This window comes from Oryctolagus cuniculus, chromosome 3 (genome assembly GCF_964237555.1).
Source record: "Oryctolagus cuniculus chromosome 3, mOryCun1.1, whole genome shotgun sequence".
Lineage (NCBI taxonomy): Eukaryota > Metazoa > Chordata > Mammalia > Lagomorpha > Leporidae > Oryctolagus > Oryctolagus cuniculus.
The window spans coordinates 168,879,164-168,905,383 of NC_091434.1; the positions used below are offsets into that span (position 1 = coordinate 168,879,164).

The 26,220-nt window shown below is 42.9% G+C and overlaps 1 protein-coding gene across 6 annotated transcripts in view; it reads right to left on the reverse strand.

The window, feature by feature from the left end:
- Positions 1-26,220, reverse strand: part of CHCHD3 (coiled-coil-helix-coiled-coil-helix domain containing 3) — a 282,325-nt gene that overhangs the window by 214,497 nt on the left and 41,608 nt on the right. For all 6 annotated transcript variants that reach the window (XR_011387457.1, XR_011387456.1, XM_008258130.3 and 3 more), the window contains exon 3: positions 7,842-7,923. Coding sequence is in view for 4 of the 6 variants with exons in the window: in XM_008258130.3 (XP_008256352.1) it covers positions 7,842-7,923 (82 nt within the window). In the remaining 2 variants the exon portion in view is untranslated. The remainder of the gene's footprint in view (positions 1-7,841; positions 7,924-26,220) is intronic.

A 26,220-nucleotide genomic window follows, 5' to 3' on the forward strand; every position in this document is an offset into this window, starting at 1 on the left:
CAGAGCAGCTGTCCAAATCACATGACCAACAGCATGCAACAGAGGCCACTGTCAAGAGATCTTTAATTACTAACGGTTAGATGGCTTATAGAGAAAGTCCTGTTACTCCTTTCCACATTTCTAAATTAACTCTAAAGGAGGTATTCCTTGTCCACGGAAATTAGACTATGGGGTGGCTAAGTCCACAAATGCTGCACTTCTGATCCAGCTCCCTGCTTATGGACGACCCACGGCCTGAGTCCAGCCTCCATGGACCGCTGCCCACAAAGGTGGGCATCTGGACTTAAGGAGACAGACACAGACCACTGCCCACCCACCCTGAAAGGGAAAACAGAACTGAGTCTATCCAACAGGCACCACTTGGAATAGAAAGATATGCTCCTCATACACACAGTGTCCAAATGGGAGAAAACGATGCTGACCAAAGGGTCCCAAAGGAAGCTCCAGTCAGCATCAGGGGCAGCCAGGATGACCCCCAGGGAGAAAGGGCCTGGTGAGTTACGTTCTGAGTTTCAACCATAAGCAGCCAGCACTTAAATCAGCTCAGTATTGGGCTCCACGATGGCTCCACAATGAAGACAACCTGACTCCACCCCCTCAACACAGAGTAGGGCTAAGTGGCAGTGTGGTTCTCGCCTGCTCCCACCGAGGACAGAAACACTTGACAGTCACGGACCCCGGTCACCTGTTTTTATAAAACAATGATAATACTGACAGTCAACGGGGGGAACAGTTTATATACAGAATAATGAAAGATTTACATAGTACCTTACAATCCATTCTTCTTCCTTTGCCCATCCTCCACCCAAAAAAAAAATGCTGGGTTGTTCTGTACAATGGCAAAACTTCCACAAGGACTACTACAATAGAACTGAGAACCCAATTCCTAGAAACTTCTAGATGCAGCAAACAACACTGGCGCAAATTACTTCAAACACTATGCATCATGAGAGAAAACACTGTAATTACTGTCAAAAGAGACATTTGAACAAGAAGCGGCTGAGCATCAGCACTGCTATTACAACCAGTAAAAAAAGTTACAGATTTCCATGGCATGCTTGATTGACTCTGGTTTTCCAGGTCTCATAGTCTTGCCATGTAAAAATAGCTGCTCAAACAGAACTCAAGGCAGGATTCTACAACAGCACAGCATCAATAGGAAAGAAAATTGGATTTGGAAAAAGATGTGAATTAAACACAGACTGGATAATCCAACCTTCTATAATTGTTGGTTATAGAAAAGCAGTTGTCTCTATTAAAAATAGAAAAGTGCCACTTGGAGAAAGAAAGACGAAAGGAGCAGATGGCACAAGATTCCGATATCTAATACATACACAACACTTGCGAGCAGGTCCCAGGGAAAACTGCGGCGTGGTTAGCACGTGAGCTTCCTGTTAGGTGCAGAACTTTTGAGCAGAAGGAAATGTGAAAGTGTGAGTATAAAACAACAGCAATGCAATAAGCACGGCTGTGGCAGGAAAGCAGACCTAAAACGGGGTTAGCAAGAAAAACAATCTAAGGTAACAGGATTTTGATCCTACAGAAGGATCGCTGTCATGCTGGGGTTCATCAGAGACTATTTGGAAGATACTGCCAACAAACCATTCGCTAGCTCCAAGGAAGCCGGACACCGGGAAGTACGCTCAGGTTCCAGAAGGGTGATGTGGGGGACCCCCGAGGGTCACCTGGACATCACTGCAGGCTTACACCTCCAATGTTTGCCAAAAAGAAGTGAAACTCATGTGTGCCAGCGGTGACTGGCCTCCAACCCCCTAAGTTCCCTTCAAATCTACACTTCTGTGATGAGACCTGACAAATATTAGTTATGAACAGTACTTGTTCCCTGGAGGTGTGGTTTGTTTTTTTCAATTATTATATACCTAGAAATTACATGTAGCTTGAAGGCACGTAATTTTCCTAACAAGTGGATAATTTGTGTCTCTGACAGGAAAACAGTGTTCAACACTGTGCTACATTAAAACAAAGATTCATAAGACAAGTATCTATAGTCTCTGGTTAATGTCTGACTTCGAAGCAAAATTTAATCACTTTGCATTTATTTTAAATGTGATGTAGAATATATACGGTGTGCACACACACAAGGAGTTACTGTGCTTTTTAGAAAAAAGGTTGCAGGGAAAAGGGTGAGACTTTCCAATTCTAGTATCCATTCAACTGAACAAATATCTGAGAGCATTTACTATGGGGACGGCACCGTGACAGGCATACCACCACTTTTCATACTATTGATTTCAAATGTGTTGCTAGCCTACCTGTTTATCCCTGGCAGACTCTCCTCTTCCCTTTTTCAGCCTTCAACTCCAAAGGCAGAAAGCATCAAATAATAAAATCAAAATCAGTTATTACATAGAACGAATTTAAGCAGAAGGTACCAGGGTCCAGTGCTGTGCCGTAACGGGTAAAGCTGCCGCCTGCAGTTTTGGCATCCCATTTGGGCACCAATTCGAGACCCGGCTGCTCCACTTCTGATCCAGCTCTCTGTTATGGCCTGGGATAGCAGTAGAAGATGGCTCAAGTCCTTGGGTCCATGCAGCCATGTGGGAGACCCGGAGGAAGCTCCTGGCTCCTGGCTTCGGATCAGTGCAGCTCCGGCCACTGCGGCCATCTGGGGAGTGAACCATCGGATGGAAGATATCTCTCTCTCTCTTTCTCTCTCTCTCTCTCTCTGCCTCTGCGTAACTCTTTCAAACAAATAAATAAATCTTAAAAAAAAAAAAAAAAAAAAAAACACAAAAAAGTAGGTACCATCCCTATAAATTTCCCCACTACTATGAGAATCTAAAAAAGCACAAATAGAGCCGGCGCCGTGGCTCAATAGGCTAATCCTCCACCTTGCAGCGCCGGCACACCGGGTTCTAGTCCCGGTCGGGGCGCCGGATTCTGTCCCGGTTGCCCCTCTTCCAGGCCAGCTCTCTGCTATGGCCAGGGAGTGCAGTGGAGGATGGCCCAGGTGCTTGGGCCCTGCACCCCATGGGAGACCAGGAAAAGCACCTGGATCCTGGCTCCTGCCATCGGATCAGCGCGGTGCGCCGGCTGCAGCGGCGGCCATTGGAGGGTGAACCAACGGCAAAGGAAGACCTTTCTCTCTGTCTCTCTCTCACTGTCCACTCTGCCTGTCAAAAAAAAAAAAAGCACAAATAAGGTTTAAGCCCTTACTGGATGATATCAATAGTGCCATCAATAAAAAAATAAATGGACTATGCTTCAGTATAACCCAGATGGATACATATGCCTAATTTATTAAACCACTAATTAAACCAAATTAATTATTTTACATTTCACAAATCTAATGTATATTTTTTTCCCAAATAATTAAAACTGGAGCGGGGTGGTAAGGGGTGGGAATCTCAAGGATCTTCGTTTAAAACAGCAAGGCAGTAATCTTGGCTGATACAGTGCCCCTTCCAACATCAAGCAGCTACTCCCTTTCTTCTTGGTTTCATGAAGAAAAGTTATTAAAACTGAAACCCGTTCACTTGCCTTTGTAAGTGAAGAGGTGAAATTCAAATGTCAAAGGTCAGAGGTCAGAGCAGTCACATTTTTCTTGCTGTCAGGGACTGACTTTTGGAAGTAGGGCACAGGGGAGAAGTAAATCACATTTTAAAAGTCTATACTCAAATACTGGAGCACATTATACCCTTGCTACACGGGCCCGCTACAATTCCAACACATTGCAGTCAGCTACAAGCCAAACACACAACAGGCTATCATAGCCACACAGACTTTCCATCATGGCCACTCACTTGGGCAGACGCTTTGCTATGGAAAACCAAGACTGCAAACCAGGCCTGCCCATTTCAGCCGGTAGACCAATACACCAACAATTTGGGAGCATGCTTTTGTTTACTAAGCAAATCGCTCAAGATTCCCATAAAGCAAATCTATGATAACATGAATTGAGAGCTCTCGAATAAATGTCTTTTTAAAAAATGAGAATACAACATACACAGTCACAGTGCTTATATTAGCTGTACTGTCACTGTGGCCCCAGTAAAAAAAAGTCTCCTATGAGGCAACCCAGAAGGGTGCCATGCTTGCGTCAGACTTACGTGAGCTGCAAATTACAGGAGCTGAGGCAAATTTCCATGAGGTATCTTCAGTTTATTGGTTTCTGAATGAGAGCGCTCAATGTGTGTGGCCCTACCAACTGGAGATGCTGAAAACCAGATGCTTTTTCACAAGGGGAAAGGCAAGGGCAGGTGATCAGGAAGTCGCTCCAATCCAACAGGTTTTAGTGTGCAGTGTATATGGACTGCGTTTCGTCCATTCTAGGACGGACATTTGCTCCGTGTTTTTGCACACTGGGAAGCATCTTATGATTGTGTCTGCCACAGCTGTCATAGCTTGCAGAACCAGTGGTAGCAGCTTGGAAAGACCCCAGGAACAACAGCGGAGCAATCATTTAAGGAATGCTGCGCTGCCAAGGTTCCGAAGGCACGGAGAGCGTCACTGTGCGGGCTAAGGAGCACATCGAGGCTGAGTTCAGAAGGGATTGGGAAGAGTTAAACCCAACAGGAACAGTGACAAAGCCTCCGCCCTAGGTTTCTTGCTATGGGCACAACTGATCATTTGAGCCAGTCAGTTCTCCTCCTGGGGGTTGGGGGCAGCCATCCTGTGAATTACAGAATATGCACAGCCTCCCTGGCCTCTATCAGTCAGACGCTGGGACCACCTGACAAGCTGGGACAGCCAAAACACCTCCAACCCTTGTCAGGTGCCCCAGGGGGCCAGAACCTCCCTTAGTTGACAAGGATCATCTCCATCCATGTCCTTTGCTTACTCTTTCCTTTTATGAATGCACAAGGGACATACGGCTTTGAAAATCCAAAATTAGTCTTAACGAGCCGTCTCAAGAAGCAAACTCTAGGAGATAATCTATTGTGTTATAATTTGCAGTCAGTTTGTTTCCTAATGGGACATCAGCTACACTCAAATTTTGAGAAAACCAACAGTGCCTTCAATTCAGTGGTGTTCGGCCACCTGCCACCCATTCCCGGGGTGCCGAAAGCGTCCTCAGGGCCTCCCGTTGGGGAATGATCTCCCCACTAGTCACGGCCCCTTCTTCCCTAGCCAGCCAGGGTCCCCTGGTCTTTCCTTTAGTGCCTCTAGAAACATCTGAGATGCTTCAGAAATCCCCTTGCTTCCAGAGGTCACTAAAGCTGCAGCCTTTCAACCAAAGAAACCTAACTGAACAGGGTCCCTGTGCAGGCTGCCCTGCGAGAAAACACTGCAGAATACCCCCCTGCCACCAAGCGCACCAGCCTGTGACAAACGCGACTGCTTCTCCTCACCGCTCACGCACAGGAGGCGCTGAGGAGGGCCGGGAAGAAAACAAGAGTCGCTAAAACTCTGTGTTGCAGTCTAGGATTCACCGTACTCTTCTCTACTTCTGAGCGAGCCCGAGGTTTTCCACAGTAAAAAGCTTACGATGATAATAAATATTCTATAAGGGGGGGGAGGGGACATACACACAACTGAAGTTAGCTCCAAAGGCCTTTTCAAACAAGTGTGTCCAAAACTCACACACGTTTATCTGTGCCTACGGCCAGATTCTAAGTGCTTGAGAACGGGCACCCAGTGCTGTGTGCATTTGGGGTAAAAAGAGAAAATGTGCGAAGCAGGGTGCGTCCAAGTTGCAGCACAACGGCGCGAGGAGCCCGCTCTCTCCAACTGCTTCAAGCCTTTATCCAAATGCAGGCAACAGACACAAGAGTGTGTCAATCCTGTCACTCCAAAAACTCGCTTTTCAACAGACGGCATGTAGAATGTCCTGAATGCCTTTCTAAAGGAGGGAAAAAAAAGGAAGGAAGGAAAGAAAAACACAGCTATTGATTCTTCCAGGAGCAATCGTGCAGATGAACACGAGACTTTTTAACCAAGATCTGACAGCTGCGGGCTTTCGTGAAGGAGGCCTTAAGCAAAACATTTTTTTTTTTTTTTTTCAAAGGAAAAAAAAAAAAGTAATAATATAAAGGCTGGACCACCCTCTGCTCTTCTTAAAGGTGACACGAAATAAATTCTTTATCAATAGTCATTTGTCCAGGGTACAGCTAGGCTGCCAACCCCATTCCACGTGAGATATGAAACTGGATCTCCCCAGCACCTTTCATTCATCTCTTCTGCCCTTTCCCTTTCATGGACCAGGGCAGAGCAAATGGGAGTTGAATAATGAAGAAGGGGGAAAAGAACACCACAGCGAGTCTCTAACTAAAGACCGCACCATATGGGGCGAATAGAAGATTAAAAAAAAAAAAAAAACCTATGAAATATAAGCAAAATAAATGAGGGCTTAACCTAAACCTCCTCATTAAAATAAAATAGAATAAAAAATAATAAAATTCCAAAGGCAAGACATTCTACCATAACACCTTGATTTTTCCTTCTTAATGAAAGTGATCTGGATTTTTTTTTTAATATTTAAACTCCACTATCTAATTATATACTCCATCTACTTAACTCAATTAAATGATTATAAAGTGCTACATGGGAAACTACTGAAATATACACAGACCTTTTGGGCAGCACTAATTGCATCCTGACTTGTAGAACCCTAAGCCATAACCCTTCTCTATTTCCAGAGAAAACGGTGCTCTTAATCAAAAACTCATTCTCTCCCATGTATTCTGTACAACTTAGGAGTTAGCTTAAGTAGTTTGTCAGAAGGGAAGAAAAATTAGAGAACGTTTATTCAAGTAAAGGCTGCAGGCCCAGTGGCTGCTGAGGACTGCAAGCCAGTTCACCCATGCTTGACGCGTAGCTCTCTCCAGCACAACAGCGAGGCACTTGGAAACAAAACAAATACCTGCAGCATCCACGGGGAGGTGGGCACTTCTTAGGTGCTCGCAGTAGAGACACGCTCACGTGACTGCACAAGCCTAACGCTGGGCGAGGCATGCCAATTTCACAAATAGCACAGATGGAAGCACTGGACTATCTTGGATTCAAACGCATTCACATATTTTTATGAATAAGTACATACTTTAAGTCTTTAAAAAGTAGTACTTTTTTTTTTTTTAAGAAGAAAAGCATGTTGTTTTGTACGTTGCTTTATTTCAATTTCTGGCTCTTCAACATCTTTTTGAATCAGCACCTAAGAATCCACTTGACTATCTAGTGTTCCACTGCAGGCATGTTCCATAATTCATGTACCAGGCCCGTGAGAATGGTCATTTGGATTGCTCTGCATCTCGTACTACTACAAAAAGCACTCCAATAGCATTCTTTCTAGTTGTTATCAGTAGCACTATGAATAAGGGGGACAATAAAATGGAAGCATAATAAGGGGAAAAAGGCAATAAAATGTTTATAAGGATGGGATTACGGTGGATTTTTATTTTCAATCTCACATATTTCTGTAACATCCTAGGTTTTTTGAGCAAGTATAAAATTAATTAGTGCTACTGCTAATTCAGGTACCAAATATGACATATGGTATTCATCATAACCTATAATGGTGTTTACTTTAATGCCCACAGCAGACAATATAATTTTCAATCATAAACACAATTTTGTGGATGGATTGAGAAATTCCTGAAGAGTCCTCAAGAACCATTTCTCACAAGGAAACAGGGCTCACTATGCATGCAATGAAGTACCGCACAAGAGATATAATGGTGATTTACTGGCACATTTGGGAACAGAGTAACACGGGGCTCTCACAAACACAATCCAAAACCAAAAATGACCAAGGGTGCGTGTTCAGCTCATTCTAAAATTCAGCCAAACAACAATAATGAGGCTTATGGTCACCATTCTTCTCTAAAAACATCTGACAACAGAACAAGCCCACCAAAAGCTCTCCTGAAGACCGTGACACTCACCGTTTCTGAGTTTCGGACTCCTTCTTGGCTTGTTCCAAGGCCAGCTCCTCAGCGACTCTCCTTTTCAATTCTTCATCAGAAACTGCAATCAATAAACAGCAATGGGAGATAAAAATAAGTGCCTCACTCAAAACAAAGGCAAGAAAATACTCAGGAAAACGAAGCTGAGATCAGATCCAGACAAAGTTCTGCCAGGTGGTCAGCATCTCCCTGGAACTTCCTACACGCTGTGGAAAAGATCAATTAGTGCGCTTCAGGAGTAATTGCATCAAGGGTTCCCTGGTGACCTAAAAATTTCCACACCTGCCAAAATTTCTAATAAATCGAGGAGCTGCTTACTGCCCAGTGGGGACTGAGCTGTTAAGCACAGATTCTCCAAAATGATGTCCTAACCTTAAAGTCTGAAAATTACGTGCAAGGGATAATGAGGGGACTTTAGAGAGGAAAATGACACGAAATCTTCTCATTCCAGTAACATCACATTTAACAAAACCACTTACTACACAGAAGTCACTTGTATGTACATTCGTTTTCAAGAACTTGAAGACAAGCTTTGTGGAATACAGGTCATTCACATTCAGGTGCCAACAACTGGAGAGAGACACAGAACAGGGCTGAGAACACAACCACGCCTTGCTAAATGCCTGACGGCTCCATTCAAGACATGGTTTTTCCAATTAGAGGACTGTGATGAAATGCTTTGTAAAGATTCCTACGGATACGATGATGAGCAGAAAGGACAAGTTTTACACACTTCCTTCAGAGTCTTCCAGAAGACACAAGCAGAGACTAGGTCTTCGCCATCTGAAACCTACTACCCAGGAGCCAGCGCCATGGTGCACTGGGCTAAGACTCAAGCCGCCATCTGCAATGCTGGCATCCAATATGGGTGCCAGTTCCAGTCCTGGCTGCTCCGCTTTGGATCCAGCTCCCTGCTGTGGCCTGGGAAAGCAGCAAATGATGACCCATGTCCTTAGGCCTCTGCACCCATGTGGGGAACCCAGAGGAAGCTCCTGGTTCCAAGGCTGCAGCTTGGCCCAGCCCTGGCTGTTCAGGCCATTTGGGAAGCAAACCAATGAATGGAAGATCTCTCTCTCTCTAACTTGCAAATAAATAAATAAATCTTCTAAAAAAAAAAATCAAGCAGTTGGCGTACACAATTAGAATCCAGTTGTTTCAACTCACCATAGGAAGGAAGGAAGGAAGGAAGGAAGGAAGGGAGGGAGGGAGGGAGGGAGGGAGGGAGGGAGGGAGGGAGGGAAGGAGGGAGGGATCTACCCAAAACGATGACCAAGAAAGCACTGCTTGGAGGATCTGAGAATACACACAGAACCTATGTATCTCTTGCAATGGTTGAGCCCCTGAGAACTGGACAGCACTGTCTCTGCTCTCAGGACACACTATTTGATTACCCCAATATTATGTATGCCTCAGGACAAACACCTAAAATGAATTATAATTGCATATGCAAAAACCTTTTTAAACTATTTAGCTGGCAAATAATAACAAAGATACAGGAAGATTCATAAAGATGCTGTCTCTTGGTTGGAGACTGCCAGAGGGCAACACGGGCACCACACGCCACCAGTACGAAGCTGAACAGCAATCCCACAATAAAGGAGAGAGAATCCACATTCCTTACCTGAGAAGGGACTGTGTCCCGAGTAATCTACTTAGAGAGGATTCTCCCAGCTCAACAAAAAGACAATCCAGTTAAAAATGGGGAAGGGACATGAATACACAAAGAAAATAGAGAGATGGCCAACAAGCACAGGAAAAGCTGCTCAACAGCATTCGTCAAGAGGAAGTGCAAATCAAACCCACCCCGATGCATCACTCCAACCCCACTAGACAAACAGCAGCAAGTGTTGCTGAAGACGTGGAGCAACTAGAACTCCCACGAATCGCTGGTGCGGCTGTCCAGTGGGGAAGCCATCATGGAAAACGGTGTCTGGCAGCTCCCTGAAAGGCTAAATTGAATTACCAGTAATTCTAGAATTAGGTACTTATCTATTCAAGAAAATGGCAAACATATGTCTACGGAAAGACTTGTACACACGGTGGCGGGGGGAGGGGGCAGGGGCGGCGCTGTGGCATAGCGGTTTAAAGCCCCAGCCTGCAGCACCAGCATCCCATATGGGTGCCGGTTCAAGTCTTGGCTGTTTCTCTTCTGAGCCAACTCTCTGCCATGGCCTGGGAAAGCAGCAAAAGATGGCCCAAGTCCTTGGGCCCCTGCACCTGCGTGGGAGACCTGGAAGAAGCTCCTGGCTCCTGGCTTCAGATCCGCACAGCTCTAGCCATTGCAGTCATTTGGGGAGTGAACCAGCGGAATGGAAGACCTCTCTCTCTCTCTCTCTCTCTCTCTCTCCCTCCCTCCCTCCCTCCCTCCCTCCCTCCCTCCCTGCCTCTCCTTCTCTCTCTGTGTAACTCTTTCAAATAAATAATTCTTTAAAAAAAAAAAAGACTTATATACGGATGATTTACAGCAGCACTGTTCACAATACCTCCACAAGTGGAGACAACCTAACTGCTCATCAACTGATGAATGGATAAACAAAATGTAGTATATCTAGTCAGTGTAGTGTTAGCCACAAACAGGAATGAAGTACCAGTGCATGCTAGACCCAAGTGAGCCTTGTAAACATTATACTAAGTGAAAAGAAGTCAGAAATGAAAGTGTTATCTTCTTCCATTAGTAGGAAATGTCTAGGATAGGCAAATCCACAGACACAAAAAATGGGTTAGTGGTTGTGAGGGCTGGCAGAAAGGAGAAATCAGGAATGATAGCTAAGAGGTACAGAATTAATTTTTTAAAAGATTTAATTATTTATTTATTTGAAAGAGTTAGAGAGAGGCAGAGAGAGACACAGAAGTCTTCCATCTGTTGGTTCACTCTCCAGATGGCCACAACAGCCAGTGTGCGGCCGATTTGAAGCTAGGAGCCAGGAGTTTCTTCCAGGTTTCCCACACGGATTCAGGGGCCTTGGGTCATCTGCTGCTGCTCTTCCAGGCCACAGCAAAGAGCTGGATTGGAAGTGGAGCAGCCAGGACTTGAACCAGTACCCATATGAGATGCCGGCACTGCAGGCAGCAGCTTTACCCACTGCGCCACAGCACTGGCCCCAGAATTATTTTTAAGATGTTGAAAATATTTTGCAGTTAGTGTGAAGGCTACACATAAATAAACTAAAAACCACTGAATGGCTTGCTGATGCAATCAACCGGGACAGAGGGCTCCAGGCATCGAGGGTTCCAGCTCCGAATGGTGATGAGCTGGCTGGCTGGAAAGAAAGCCACGCAGGTGAGACTGTGGGGAGACAGCAGTGTGGGGAGAAACTTGGGGGCTTGCCAGTTCCAAGCCCCACACCCTTTTGCCCACCACTGCCAGCCCTACCACCTGCTGCGGGGTGAGAGGAGAAACAGGTGCAGTGAAGGGACCAAAGCCCAGCTGTCTTTCTTATCCCCAGGCTACTTCCAGAAAAGGAGGAAAAAAATTAAAAAAAAAAAACTCCCAACTTCTGGGTTTCAAGTCCAAGGTCACAACTGAAAAAGTAATTACCTCAGCTACACTGGAGAATTTAAAATAACAAAAGATACAACGTGAGCTAGCATAAAGAGTTTAGAATCTGCAACAGCAAATCAAAGCACTGGCAGGAAAATGCATCAGTGCGGTGACGGGTTTTGAGCAAGTCTTGGTTTCATGTTATTTGTTTTTAAATCAATAGAATATAGAAAGCAACAGTGTATTTCTTCTGATAGGTCTGATCCAAAGTGCATCAGGGGAAAAGATGCACCATTTGGAGACCACTATTTAAAATGGCCTTTCTGAAAACACTTTTTTTTTCAGCTCTCAGGACCTGAACATTTTCTCAAATAAAACTGTTATTAAACTAAAAGGTCAGTGTTTCAGGATGGGCTACTTGAGGAGAAGTACTGGAAAGGCCAACACTGCCCATTAGCGTGGGGAGTTTCCAGGCAGATCCTCTGGAACTGGCAAAGTCTGTGAGATGAGAAAAAGAGTATTGTGCCATGGACATCTGCAAAACTCCTTCAAGTTCAGCAAGTGTGGTTCCACGGCTTTGACTCACACACACACACACACTTTTCCCTATTTGTTTCCCATACTTGCACATCATTAAATCTTCCCAGACACCATTTTAATTTCTTTCTCAACAATCAACTTATCTTAATGAACACAAACACTGGCATTTTGTCAAATAATTATAGATGATATAACGATGGCCATAAAATGTGGGGGGAAAAAAAGGCAAGCATTGTAATTGCATGGTTACGCCAAGCGCGGCCCTAAATCCCTTATTTGAAACCATTTTATTGACGGAGTTTGTGGATGCAAAAGGCTTCCATAGCCTAGGCTGCTCATGTGAAGAGCCTCTAGTGGTCACTGACATCATACATAAGAATATTAATTGTTAAATTAACAACAGGAGTCACTGTGCACTAACTCCCCACACAGAACCTCTGTCCTCAATGAGTTGTACTGAGAGTTAACTGTAAAACCAGTTCTCAGTTTTGTGTGTATATGTGTGTGCGTGTGTATGCAAACTGTTGAAATCTTCATTTAGTATAGAGTTGGTCTTCTGTGTACAAAACTAATTGAAAATGGGACTGAAAAGGGGAGGGGGAGGAGAAGGAGGGGTGGGAGTATGGGTGGCAGGGCGGGTATGGTGGGAAGAACAACTACATTCCTAAAGTTGTACTTATTAAATTTGTATTCCTTAAAAAATAAATTTTAAAAAAATTGACTTCTGACAACAAAAACATTTAAAAAAAAGAAGCCATTATTGAAAATAATAAATACCTGTATGGTTAAAAGCAGCTCGTGATTCCTAATGAATTTTTGTTTGCTTTTTATTAAACAATATTTTACACAAATGTTTCAACTAGAATCTTTTTTACTGAAGTCTTTGAATTATTTCTAGTTTTACTGTACTTTTTTTTTATTTGAAAGGCAAGGAGAAAAAGAGAGACAGAGACCAATAGAGATCTCCCATCCACACTCCCTTAATGCTCATAAACAGGTGGGACTGGTCCAGGTAGAAACTGGGAGCCAGGGACTCAACCCAGGTCTCCCACATGTTTGGCAGGGAACCAACTACTTGAGCCATCACCTGCTGCCTCCCAGGGTCTGCATTAGCAGGAGGCTGGAATCAGAAACAAAGCCAGAACTCAAATGCAGGCACATCTGATTTGGGGTGCAGGCATATCACGCAGTGGCTTAACTACTGTGCCAGAGACCAGCCTGTCTAGGAATCTTTTAATCCTCCTAATGACTTGAATTTCTAAGCTATAGCATCAATGCACTCCAGGATTCTGAACCAAGTACTTGATTCTGGGTATTCTTAGGAACTGTGAAAACCATGGTCTCATTACTCAAAGTATAGCATAAATTCAAGACACTTCATTTGTCTTCTACGTTATATGACTCATGACCAAATGTCTAGATTTTCAGCAACTGATAAGGGAGGGGGGTGAGGAAAAACACTGTAAAACAGTTAAGACAGGTCTTGAATGGTGAACAGAATGACTCCCAAAGATGGGAGGACTTTATGAACTTAGCATCTATGAACAAAAGGTTAAAATCCCAGCCATGATTTTTGAGACTTGCAGAGATTCCCCGGAACTGAAGAGACCAATTTCCTTAGTAACTTCCCCACCCATGATTCCCCTACCCTTCATTTCTTTTGCATAATCCTTACCCTATAAAACCTTCACAATTATAGTATTTCTTAAACAATCTCTGCAAGATGTTTAATAAAACTCACGGCTTACCACTTGTGAAAAAAAAAAAAAAAACAAAACACTTCCTTAGGAAGTTCCCCTTTGCTGCACTCTTTTGGTTTTATATTTGCTGATACATGGTAAGCTCAATTTCGTGATGCCCATTATTTTCACGTGCTACTTTAAAAACACGAAAGAAAAACTATAAAGATCTGCTATAAAAAGAAAATTAATGTATTGGATTGTATCACACAAGCAGATTGTAGATCAAAATGCAACCCTCCCAGGACTGAGATAGTGAGGCCAAGGCTTTCAGCTTAAGGTAGAACCAAATTAAATCTTCAGCACCATAAACACCCATTAATCTTTCAATTCCAATAAATTCATTAATACAGAAACAGTATTTGTTGTTTAAATTATGACAACGGATGCATCCACACAATCGATGGACTACAGCACACAGCATCTGAGAACTAAGGACTCACAGTATAGGTTGCAGGACAAAATCCTCTCCTGCTCCTTATCTTCTAAAAGGTACAGCGTTTGATTGGGAGATGAGTTGAAAGGCGACCAGGGTACATCTTAGGGGTTGGAAATCACATGTAACCATGTGCCATTACCCATTTGTGACTGCACCTACTAGGCAGACAAATAAACCTGACTTAAACACACAGAACCTAATTATGCTCAGTTGACAGTCACCTTCACTATTTCCTATGGATAATGTATCTCAAGATGGCCCTTAGGAAAAAAAATAATAATAAATGCTATCTGTCTCCATACCTGGCAGGGTAACTGTGGCTACTTGCACATTAAAGTTAATGAAGATAGTAGAATGAAAATTCTTAACAACACATTCGTAATCATAAATATTGTATCAGAAGGCACAACGTTACAAAGAGTTTGGCAACCTAAACATTAACAGCATCAAGTTAATGGTTTATTTTGTAGCATTATTGCCCCATCAGGATTTATATGCCTTCGTAAATTTCTAATTTGAATGGCATAATATGCAAATAATGTCCATTTTATTGTTTGCTTCACAATAAGCACTCACAGAAGCCAGCTTCACGTTCATTCTACGTGAAAACAAACATCAATACTGGACTGCAGAAGCTGTATAGCAACAGACAAGCTCATAATTCATATTCTACAATTTCCACATTTCTAAGTAGACAATTCGTAAAACTAGTATTGAAATTCAGATACTTCTACTATTTCATGTCTTAATATCCTGAATAATAGTTGCAAGATCTCGCAAAGCCTCTAGGAAAATAAGATCCATAATTTAAATTAAAAAACAATAATTACTTCTGGATATTGCTTTTTGATGCATAGCTTAATTTTTTTGTTTCAAAAATGGATATATTTTGCTCACTGGGGACAAAACCATAAATTAAGTGACATTAACTCTCCAACCCCAAATGAAAGTACACAAACCACCCAAACCTTTCTCCACTGGATCCAAACATGATGAGCACAGCCAAGCCTGGGTGCAGAGGCTGCTTCAGCAGGAGTCACAAAGCCCAGGGAACACCATGCAGGAAACGATGGGGGTTCTGGTCTACCACTGGCTTTGCCGCAGTGGTTTCTGGGATTCTGCTCAAAGGCTGCCTCTCATGTAACCTGAGGACCCAAACCAGCAAATCTTCAACCTCCCTTCCCCTTACCCAACGGTGTTAACCGGGAGACTGATACACTTAACTCAGGCTTCAGCCTCCACTTCCTGGTCCAGGAGCACCTCCAGAAGGTGTCTGCCTGTCACTGGCAACTTAAACTTCCAGCTGTTTGCCTGGAAGCGACACTCTACTCAGATGGAGCAACTGTCTCTCAGGTCCTTCCTCTGCCCCAGGAAATGACCAAAAGCAGCCTCAGGGTCGCAGGACCAAGCTCAAGAGAAGGGGTGGGGTTGGTGGAGCAGCCGCAAGGTGCAGGCTGCATTTGGCTTCGGGAGGCAAACGTCACCCATCATTCAAGCAGAGGGTGTCAAGGGTTTGACTTGCAGAGTCAAAGGTCGGGTCTCTAGATAAAATAAGTCCTCAACTTTGGTGGGGGGGGTCGCTTGGGGAAGTCTGGGAAGGAGGAAAATCAAATCTAAGTATAAAGGCTGTGAATGCTGCCCAAAAAGCCCACCAAATTCCGGCTCCCCAAGTCACCACACCTGCGCCACCAACACTACTGGGTTTCTGCTCCTGGGCTTCCTTCACACAACATCTGGAGGCGCCATGACCCACAGCATGCTGTTTGTTCAGGCAGAAATGATGGACACATATTACAAGCACGCTGTATTGTTCATAAAGTATAGGTTTCAATGTTTAAGCTCAATTTTCTGCTCTCTGATCAACCTTATTCCATGTGTTTGTTGTGACTGTTTTGTTTTTTCCAAATCAATCGACTTCTAGGGGAAATCAGTCAGTTCACTAGGTGGAACATCCATGTGGACTTAGCCCTTTGCTAGGCTTTATGTGAGAGATTAAGACATATAGAACAGTCCGTACCATTAAGGGACATTATGCTATTGGGTTTTCCATGTTAAGGAACCTTACCAAAGTTACCTGTAGTAAATAATCGAGCACCTGAAAGGCAATCTAGGAGCTAACGCTGTGGCGCAGCGGGTTAAAGCCCAGGTCCGAGGCGCCCGCATCCCATATGGGCGCCAGTTCAAGTCCCAGCTGCTTCACTTCCGAACCAGCACTCTGCTATGGCCTGGGAAAGCAGTGGAAGACGGCCCAAGTGCTCGGGTCCCTGCCTCCACATGGGCAACCCAGAAGGAGATCCTGGCTCCTGGCTTCTGATCGGCTCAACTCCAGCCATTATAGCCATTTGTGGAGTGAACCAGCAGATGGAAGATATCTCTCTCTGTGTGTACCTCTGTCTGTAACTGTGTCAAATAAATAAAATAAACCTAAAAAAAATATATAGAAGTGAAACTGACACTTTTAGAGCAATGACTTTGAACAGCCTTTGTCTCAACTGTTGAGGAACATTTTTTTTCATACTATTTGTTGAACTCTTGCCTTAACATGGGGTTAATCATATGTGTATAAAGTTAATTGACAATAGATCTTAGTAGAAAATAAGAACAGGAATAGGAGAGGGAAGAGGAAGAGGGGCTGGAGGGCAGGTACAGTGGGAAGAATCACCGTGTTCCTAAATTTGTAATTATGAAGTTTATATTCCTTAAATAAAAGGTTTCACGGTGGGGTGGGGGAGAGAAGGTAAGATTTCAGCAGGGTCCTAAGTTAGACATATGGGAAGGAAACTAAATAAAACTTGCCTGTAGGAAGTAAAAAACAGACGGGGAAATGATAATAAAGTGTGGGGAGCCTTGGAAACCAGGCAGGAGTTTGGATAAGAAATGTTACAAAGCAGGGCATTATGGAAAGTTGCAAAAACTGGGACCAATGTGATGTAAATAGGGTGTTAGAGGGGATTTCACCTGCAAAAGGTTTACAGGTACATGGGGGCGCAGGACACATAAGCAGTGAGTGGATCAAAGGGTGCCCAGCCTCCCTTTCCAAGCACCAGCAACTCTTGGGAACTCACTGGAGATACAAATTCTTCAGGCCTGACCAGACAAACCAAATCAAACCCTCCGGGGATGGGGCCCTACACTGGCTGTTTATCAGGCCCTCCTGGTGATCCAGGCAAGGTAACGAGTCCCGACGCGATGTGCACTGGCCTCTGAGGGGCCGCTGACATTTGGGGTTGAGGAACTGAACTGGGAGAGTGGCTCTGAAGACGGAGCCAAAGACACCAGATCTTCCACTGGAAAAACGGGTCACCTGAGACGACACTGAAGGCAGAAGAAGCCCAAGGCAAACTCCCGTGCTAGAAGACCTAGTAAAGGGGGAGCGGCTGTCTGCGGAGACAGAATGAGTTCCGACTCAGACACACTCAGACGAAGGTAACGGCCGAGCCACCACGTGGAACTGTGGGCAAGCAGGCATCAGAACCTGAAACTTGAATTTGATGCGAAGCATCAAAACAGAAATGCTGATTTGAGAATGACTATCTCAGATCTCAGCTCAGCGAATTCTCCTAGGGGGGAATAAAGTGTCAAGAGAAAGAAAGGAAAAGCCTAAAGAATAGGCCTTAGGGGCCAGCACTGTGGCCAACTGTGTAAGGTTGTCAACTGTGGTGCTGCCATCCCATATGGGCGTCAGTTCCAGACCCAGCTCTTCCAGTCCAGCTCCCTACAGATGCGCTTGGGAAAGCGGAGGATAACCAAGTACTTGGGCCCCTGTACCCACGTGGGAGAGACCTGGAGGGGGCTCCTGGTTTCTGACAGATTGGCCCAGCTCTGGCCATAGTGGCCATCTGCAGAATGAGCCAGTGGGTGTTAGATCTCTCTCTCTCTTTCTCTCTCTCTCTCTTCCTCTCCCTCTCTGTAACTCTGCCTTACAAATAAATAAATAAATCTTTATATTAACAAAAAAAAAAAAAAGAAAAGAATGGTCCTTAAAGGGTCATCCGATGAAGGAAGGGGCTAGAGGAACATAAGTAGGGACAAAAAAGAAATGGAATGGAAAGGAAAAAATGGACCAAGACAACACATGTGGACATGATAACGGGTCTCTCGCACGCCCCTTCTGATCTGCTGGTATTAGTGGCTGGGTACCATGATAGCAGGACTGAGACCTCGTCCAGGTTCACTGAATGAATGCCTCCCCTGGGCCCGGGAAACCGGACTTGGGTAGGAAGGCAGAAGCATTGAGAGGAGGGCCAGGGAAAGGCAGCAGTAAGGATCCTCTCCTCAACAAGTTCAGATGTGGAACAAGGAAAAGGGGTGGGCATGCCGTAATGGGGGAGATCCGCGCAGCCATAAACACTGGCCTGTGCTACGGAAGAGATACGGATGGGCGCTACCCGCGGTTTCTCAGAAGTGACCCAGGGGAGCAACACGATACATCCATCACTCACAAAGGCCTGGTCATCACACAGACCCAGTAACACGCATGTACTTCAGTCTCGTCCACTTCCCTAATTACCATCCTGAAGCAGAGGTCTCACAACACTTTTTTTCTTTTTTTAAAGATTCATTTTATTTACTTGAAAGGCAGAGATACAGAGAGGCAGCGGCAGAGAGAGAAAGAGAAGTCTTCCATTCACTGGTTCACTCCCCAAATGGGCTAATCCAAAGCCAGGAGCCAGGAGATTCTTCCAGGTCTCCCATGTGGGTACAGGGGCCCAAGGACTTAGGCCATTTTCTACTGCTTTCTCAGGCCATGGGATGCTGGCGCTGCAGGCAGTGGCCTCACCTGCTACACCACATTGACGGCCCCACGATGCTTTTAGTTTTTTTGTTTGTTTTTTTTTTAAGGACATTTCACATCAAAATAGAGGAGACAAGCCCATTTTCAAGTGATACCAAGACTAATGTCCTTACTGAAATAATCACTGTGGTAAACAGAAAGTCAGATATCACTCCAATACTTGGATTCACACATTAATTTCCCATCATGAAGTAATGTCTGCTTTTCCACAATACAACTGTAGTTAACCCTAAGGTCCATTATTCACTAACAAAATTCCTGAGTTCAACTAAGATACTATCCAGTGCTTTAAACTCTGACCAGCACTGTTTTCTACACAAGACTTCACCTTGGCAAGTAACCAAGGCGTAAGGAAAGCAAAACATTGAAAATAAAATCTGTCTGCTAATCCACCTAACTTTGTAAGGCCCTAGGAAGAGCCAGCTAACCCGACCCTCAGCACTCTCCTTCTTTTGAATGAAAACAAATTCATGGCCCAATTACAGTTTATATATATATATGGGGGGGGGGAGCGAGAGAGAGAGAGATTTAGATACTGATATAGATATGAAAATTGGAGTCCTATTTCTGGATCCGGAACTACTAAGCAGTAGAAATAGTGGGAAAATCACATATATTCAGACTTCCGGGCTTCAGTGGCTGCATTTATGGCCCATTAAGGGTGAAATGCCAAAAATGGACCTATTTAACACATCAGCTAACCACTGCAGAACAATGGCCTCTCCGGGGAAGTTTTAAATAAAGCAATTCAGATGTTACACCCATGCTTAATTCATATTTTATTTATGATAGTTCAAATATATTAGAATGCTGAGGCAGCATAATATATATTGGTACATTTTTCATTAAACTATAATGCAATATCCTGAGTTTTGTTTTTTATTTAATTCAGTGTGATAATTAGATCAGCCTCTTTTTTGAAGTCAGAATGTATTACCTATAGCCCTTTTATTTTTTTCCCTCATCTGAAGTAAGAAATCTCTGCTTAATGTTCACAAAACACCCTTTCAAAGGACTCATAAGTAGTCATAATCTCTAATAAAACAAAAATAATTCTCTGTGAAGTGCTGCGGAAGCCCTGCGACTTAGCTGATCATGGCTGATTTTGCCATCTTGAAAACACAAGACTGAACAAGGATTTCAAAACCAAAGCATTGCGTTGCCTTTAATTTAGATGTACTTAACCTTTTTCCTAAAAGTAAAATAAATGATCTACAGTAAAATGAGACTGAACAGAAGATAACAGTAAAAACATTTGTTATGATTATATTCCTAATGATCCACAAATCTGCTTAAGTACCAGTGTTACACAGTACAGGGAAAAGAAGCAACATTGTTTCCTATCTTTTAAGTGCACTTCATTTCTGCAACATCATATGCTATGTAATGTTTCCATGGAATAAATCCTTTACACTCTCTGGGACAAAATAACACAGAAATTAAAAAAAAAAAAAAAAAAAAAAGGTGCTTCTACTCAGACCAGAGGTTCTCATATTTATTGGATCCTATGTGGACATTCTACAGCAAATATTTTATAGTTACTATCCTGAAATGAAAGAGATGACAATCCAACACAAAATTTTTCATTAATATGCTTTATGTGTAATATTTTAAAAGAACTGAAAGAAATGAGTTTATGAGAAAATAATGGCATTTCACTATGTAAACACTTAAACCTAATGATTCAAGAAGATATCACAAAACAGTAGAAATCTTAACTTCATGGTCTGGCTTCCCACCCACCCCCGCAAGATTTATAAATCACTGCAAATGCAAAAGCTATAGTTACTGCTATGAAGTAATTACCTTAAAACCATATACAATACACTTTCTGTTTATGCATAACACAACTAAGTCCTGCGTAGGTAAGCCGCACGGATTTCCAAAGACGCTGAGGGCACAGGATGATTCTTCAAGGTAGAGAGTGCACCAGGCACTGCCAGACACTGAGGTGCCTGTCTCTGCCGCTGAACACCAGTAGCTCTCCCCAAAATTTCCAAAACACCTGAAGTGGTACAGCACTGCAGTAGTATGCTCCTGGCCCACTGAACGCCAGCTGTAGACTGAGCTACAAGAGCCACCCTGATAAAAGAAAAAACAGGGAAAACCTAAGCTACTTTATTATTTTCATGACCCCTAAGAGTTGCAGATGATACAATAATATTAATACAGATTTTTTCTAACACAGAAAAAAATCTGGAGCTGACACCAAAACATCTTCCCCCAACATGATCTCTGTCTGTCTTCGGGTGCTCCAAAGGGTTACTGGCTTTCTCTATCTCCATAATCACCAAAAACCACATTTGCCCAACCCTATTCAAACACCCAATCCTGACCATCTCTAGAGTACCCAAGGTCACTTTCTGCTAATCATCACATCGACTGCTTTTCCCTGATGTGTCCTAGGAGGAGGAGGGCTCCATGACTAATTCAATGGGAATGGACAACAGGTGTGCAGATTCAGTGCTATGACAGCCCAAGAACACAGATGGACACAGATTAAATCCATCCATCCACAAGGTGCTCAAATGTTCTCACTATCAGGCACCCACGGAGACTCAGTTACTGTCCCCAACGTAAATTTATTTCAAGCTGACATACTCGCCTCCCATCGGAGGGAAACTCTTGACCAATGAAAACCACGTTTCATAGGTGACAGGATCAGGATTAATACTGAGTAAGCAATTCAATAAAGTCATATCATTTTTACATAAAGTAAGTGAGAAAAGGAGTTAATCACTCAACCTAAATTTACTTATAATAATTCACAGAGATTTTGTAAAGAATCATTTCTTTATAAATACCAAAAAAAAAAAAAGATAGCTCTCACTATACCACTATATCACACAATATGAAGCTATCTGGAGTAGAGGATGGGAAGGCAGCAACATGAGTTACAACCTAAATATATACGGTACTTAAAAAGAAATGCATTTATAATAATTTTCAAATACTTTCAGCAAATGGATCCAGTCTACAAAAACTGCTGGTGCCAGTAGTTAGCCTAGTGGTTTAGTAGTGGGTTAAGATGCTCACGACCCATACTGGAAGGTCTGGATTCAACTCCCAGCTCTGGTTCCTGACTGCATTAGCAAAATCTGGGAGGAAGAGGTGATGACTCCAGCCTTTGGGGTCCTGCCATCCGTGTGGGAGACATGGACAGCATTTCCTGCTCCTGGCTTCAGTCCCTGGACAGTTCCAGCCACTGCAGGCATTTGGAGGGTGAACCAGTGGATGAAAGTGCAGTCGGCCTCTCAAAAAGAAAAAATGCTTTTTAAAAAAAGTATTGGTCTTTAGGGACACTGCTTTAGTGAAAATAGTAATTAGGATACCACCTTATTCTCTGTAAATAGCAACTGCCAACATACATGATGATTTCAGGAAATAACGTGCTAAGTATTTGAGATTCCCTCTCAGGGAATTCTTTTATCAAACCCTCTCCGGGTGTCACCCTGTGCCCCATTTCCCATCCTGCTAATGTAAATAAACATAGATGTTCTCTAATTTCATGACAAAGTGTAAATTAAATGAATCCAAATGAGTGCAATCTCACTGCAAGTTTTATCACTGTATATGGTTTTAACACATTTTACCTCAGTTTATAGAGAATTTAAAAGGAAGAAATTAATAAGGCATTGAAAATATAAGCTTTAAAAACTTTAGCAGAGTAAAATAAGATGTTCAGATTTAAATTCATATGGATCTAAAACATGGGTGCGAAACAATGAGAATAGAAAAGCATGCACACATGGAAGACTTCCAGCCACCGTGTGCACGTGTGTATGTACACATCATAGGATGGTACAATAAACACAAAATCAGCTGATATTTTGATATTTTATTCCTTTTAAACAGATAAAAAAAAAAAAAAGGAACAGTTGTTAATGAGAAGCCCAACAAAGTACTTGCAATGGCAGAATCAGATTTACAGAAACCTGGTTCTCCTCCTGACTCTACCCTTGGTGACTTGACTTCTCTGTAAGTTACCAACCTGCTTTCCCTGGAAGGCGGAATGCAGTGAGCTGAGGAGGCAGTCCATGGTCAAAGATGAGCAATGTTACCTAAACAGAGTGAAATTCTAACCAACTGAAGAACCACCAGCATTTTATTTTAAATAAAAAGCCTGACTTGTGATTATGCCATTTCATTGTGCTAGTACTATATTTTGTAAGAGACTGGTTTGAGCTACATATTCTTAGGAATATCAACATGCTAGGATCCACAATTTTTTAAACCTACACAAAAGTCTGTAACAGAAACAACTTGTGGTATGTCCTTCACAGGAACTTAGGATCTAGCTTGTTGTACAGGTCCAATTATATGAGCACTTCAGTTTCTGATCACCAAGGTCCCGAATGAATGGTAAATGAATTTCATCTGACAGTAACAAGAATTAATCTGAATCCTTCATTGTGTCTAAACACTGGCAAAGTCACAGATTATGATGAATCGAAAGGGTAAAGTAAGATTGATGTTGACCAAGTATGTTTTTCAAAATTCATTTTCATGACCACTTAAAAAGACTACTAAATCTTCCTCCTGGAAACAAAAAGGCTGGTTGCAAACAGAAACATTACAAATGTTATACAAAAAGCAATGAAAAATCAATATCCCAAAAAGCAGGAACTGGTTAATAGTAACACAATACAACCCTACCATGAAATACCATGCTACACTAAGAAACGTGCTGTAAAGAATACTGATCCCATGACAAAGCTCTCACAATTCTGTGACAGGGTAAGACACTAGGCTGAACATATTATTTGGTCTTCATTTTCTTTGCCAAGTGTACAGCACTGCAAAAAATGTAAGAAACCCATGACAAAAAAGTACAAACATATACTATATGACATATACCAAAATGACAGTAATGATGACACTTGAGGGAAATGGATCATTTTATTTTCTATTCTTATACATAATTGTATTTTTTATCAAAAATACATTTTTACTTTCACAATCATCTAAGTTATTTTCAAACACTGCATGAATAAACAGGCAAAACTCCAGCTTAAAAAAATTCAATTACAAGCATCAAATACACAGATTACATATCCGTTAAGCTGAGAAAAGTTCCAATCATACTTCTACCAAAAGAGAGTTGGCTGGGATTAAGGTGCCTAAAAGTAAGAACCAAAGGGATCCAAGGACACAAAATCGGTTCGTCTTTTTTTCCACTTTCACCCCACAGCTATTCTACCCACATCCCATTATAACACAACTTCTTTTAACAGGTCAAATACTCAAAGAAAAGAAAACCACGCCCCTTTACTAGAATAATGTTTGGAGAAACAATTGATAGCACAGTGTCTTGTGTCCGCTATCCAGAAGCACAGCACATACCCAGGGTTACCCGCAGGGATTCAAAAGGGACATTCAGTGGCCATATTGAATATATGTAGAAAACAAGGAATCATAGCCAAAACACTCTTTTTCTCTCCAGGTTTTCAGGTAGCATTTAATTTTTTGTCTTCCGGTTAGATTCTTCTACTGATAACACCAGTTGTCCTAGTAAGATGAACAATAAATGTTGTCAAGGACAGCTGATAAAAAAAAATCCTTGGCCACTGACTTAAGCAATCAGCTGGGGTTAAGCTAAGACAGATAAGAGGAATGAAAGATAACCACAGATAGCATTTTCTCCATCATACAACAAATATCCTGCAACACAATGGCAGCAAAGCTCCCTGGTGATCCTCTTCCTACATGTGGGCAGTCCCAGAGAAAGTCAGGACAGGACGTCTGGAGGTTTTCTAGAAACCCACTCTGTAAATTGCCCATTTTGGCTGTGAAACAGACACAAAGAGCTCTACTCATTTCATTCCACGTAGACATAAAATCAAAGAAGATATAACTGCAACTGAAACTCCCAACTGTATTATGTTCATCAGTATACCCTTTGCTGTCACTAGTAAAATAAAACATTTAATGGTCTTTGCTTTATGATTAGATCTATGCTTGGTAAGAAATACCTAGCAAAATTCAGATGACGGCCTCTGACAACTTCTCAATGGAGTTTCGGGGACGCAAGTGTCTCTGGAGAAAGTTATCATTCAGTACAACCAAGTTCATTTTTTTAAAAGTCGCTTTGTCCGTGTATGCACTGAAATCAACTACTAGTATGAGGAGGTTTTAAATACTTATTTGTGGGAACTGTATCTCAAGTAACAAACAGCAAAACCATCACTTCCCACAAAGCTTTCAAAGCAAGGTAGCAATGACAAATGACAGGACACCAGAAGAGTGCCTACAACTTTATCCTGAGTTTAATCTTCAGCTTATTTATTTGCATTAAAAAAAAGTCAAACTATTCATGTTTCAGAGTGGCAGAGGAATCCTCAGATACTGTTTATGCCATGTTGGATATAAACTGAAAATACTGTCTTGTCAATGTTGCATCCATGTTGATAAATCGGGAGTTGCTAAAATTCCGAGGAGAATTCCAGACGTGTGAAAAAATGAAAGCTTTATAGGCAAAACAGTCCCAGTTAGCTCTGCTTTGAAAAGAACTCAGTATCTCGGGGTTGCCAAAACTTTCAACCCTTAAAGTCGTGATGACCCTTTTCCCACTCTCCTCTGGGAATCCAAAGAAACTTAGGACAGCCACAAACGGCACAGGCTGCCCCACGCAGCAGCCAAGCTTTGGCTAGTCGCAATAGAGATGAGATTTCCCAGCCTTGTTTGCAGCGCAGGGAGAGCTCAGTGGCTAATTCAGGGGTCATAGGATGAGAGTGGAGATGCTGTGTGAGTCTTTCAAGTCAGCACTGTGACACGGGCTGGAGGACAGCTATGAGCCTACGGATATGGGAAAGATACCAGGGATATAAGCAATCAACCGGGAGGAGATGGAGCGCCAATAGTAAGGAAGCAAATTACTCAAAATGGTATAGAGAACAAAAATCGAACTGCTTTTAAAGTTTTTTAATTATATTAATTATTTTAGGGGGCACAGACATAGAGAATGAAAGAGATGGAGACAGACAAGGAGATAGCTCCCATTCATTGGTTCACCCCCACAAATGTCCACAACAGCTGGGACGAGGCCAGGGCAAAGCCATGGCAGCGAACTCAATCCAGGTCTCCCGTGCAGGTGTCAGGAGCCCAGGCATGTGAGCCATCACCACGGCCTCGCAGGTTCTGCACTACCAAGAGCGCCGGAGTCTGGTGATCAGGCACAGGTCCTCCCCCATGGGATGAGGACACCTTCAGCACGAGGCTAAACGCCAGCTCCAAATGCGGACTTCTTAAACCACTGTAATATGGAGTCTCCACGAGAAAGCTGGAACCTGTGTCCCACCCTGTAGATCCTGCTAAAACGTGGCAGACCTTCAGAGCTGCGTGCCACCCTCTGTCAGAGTATTCAA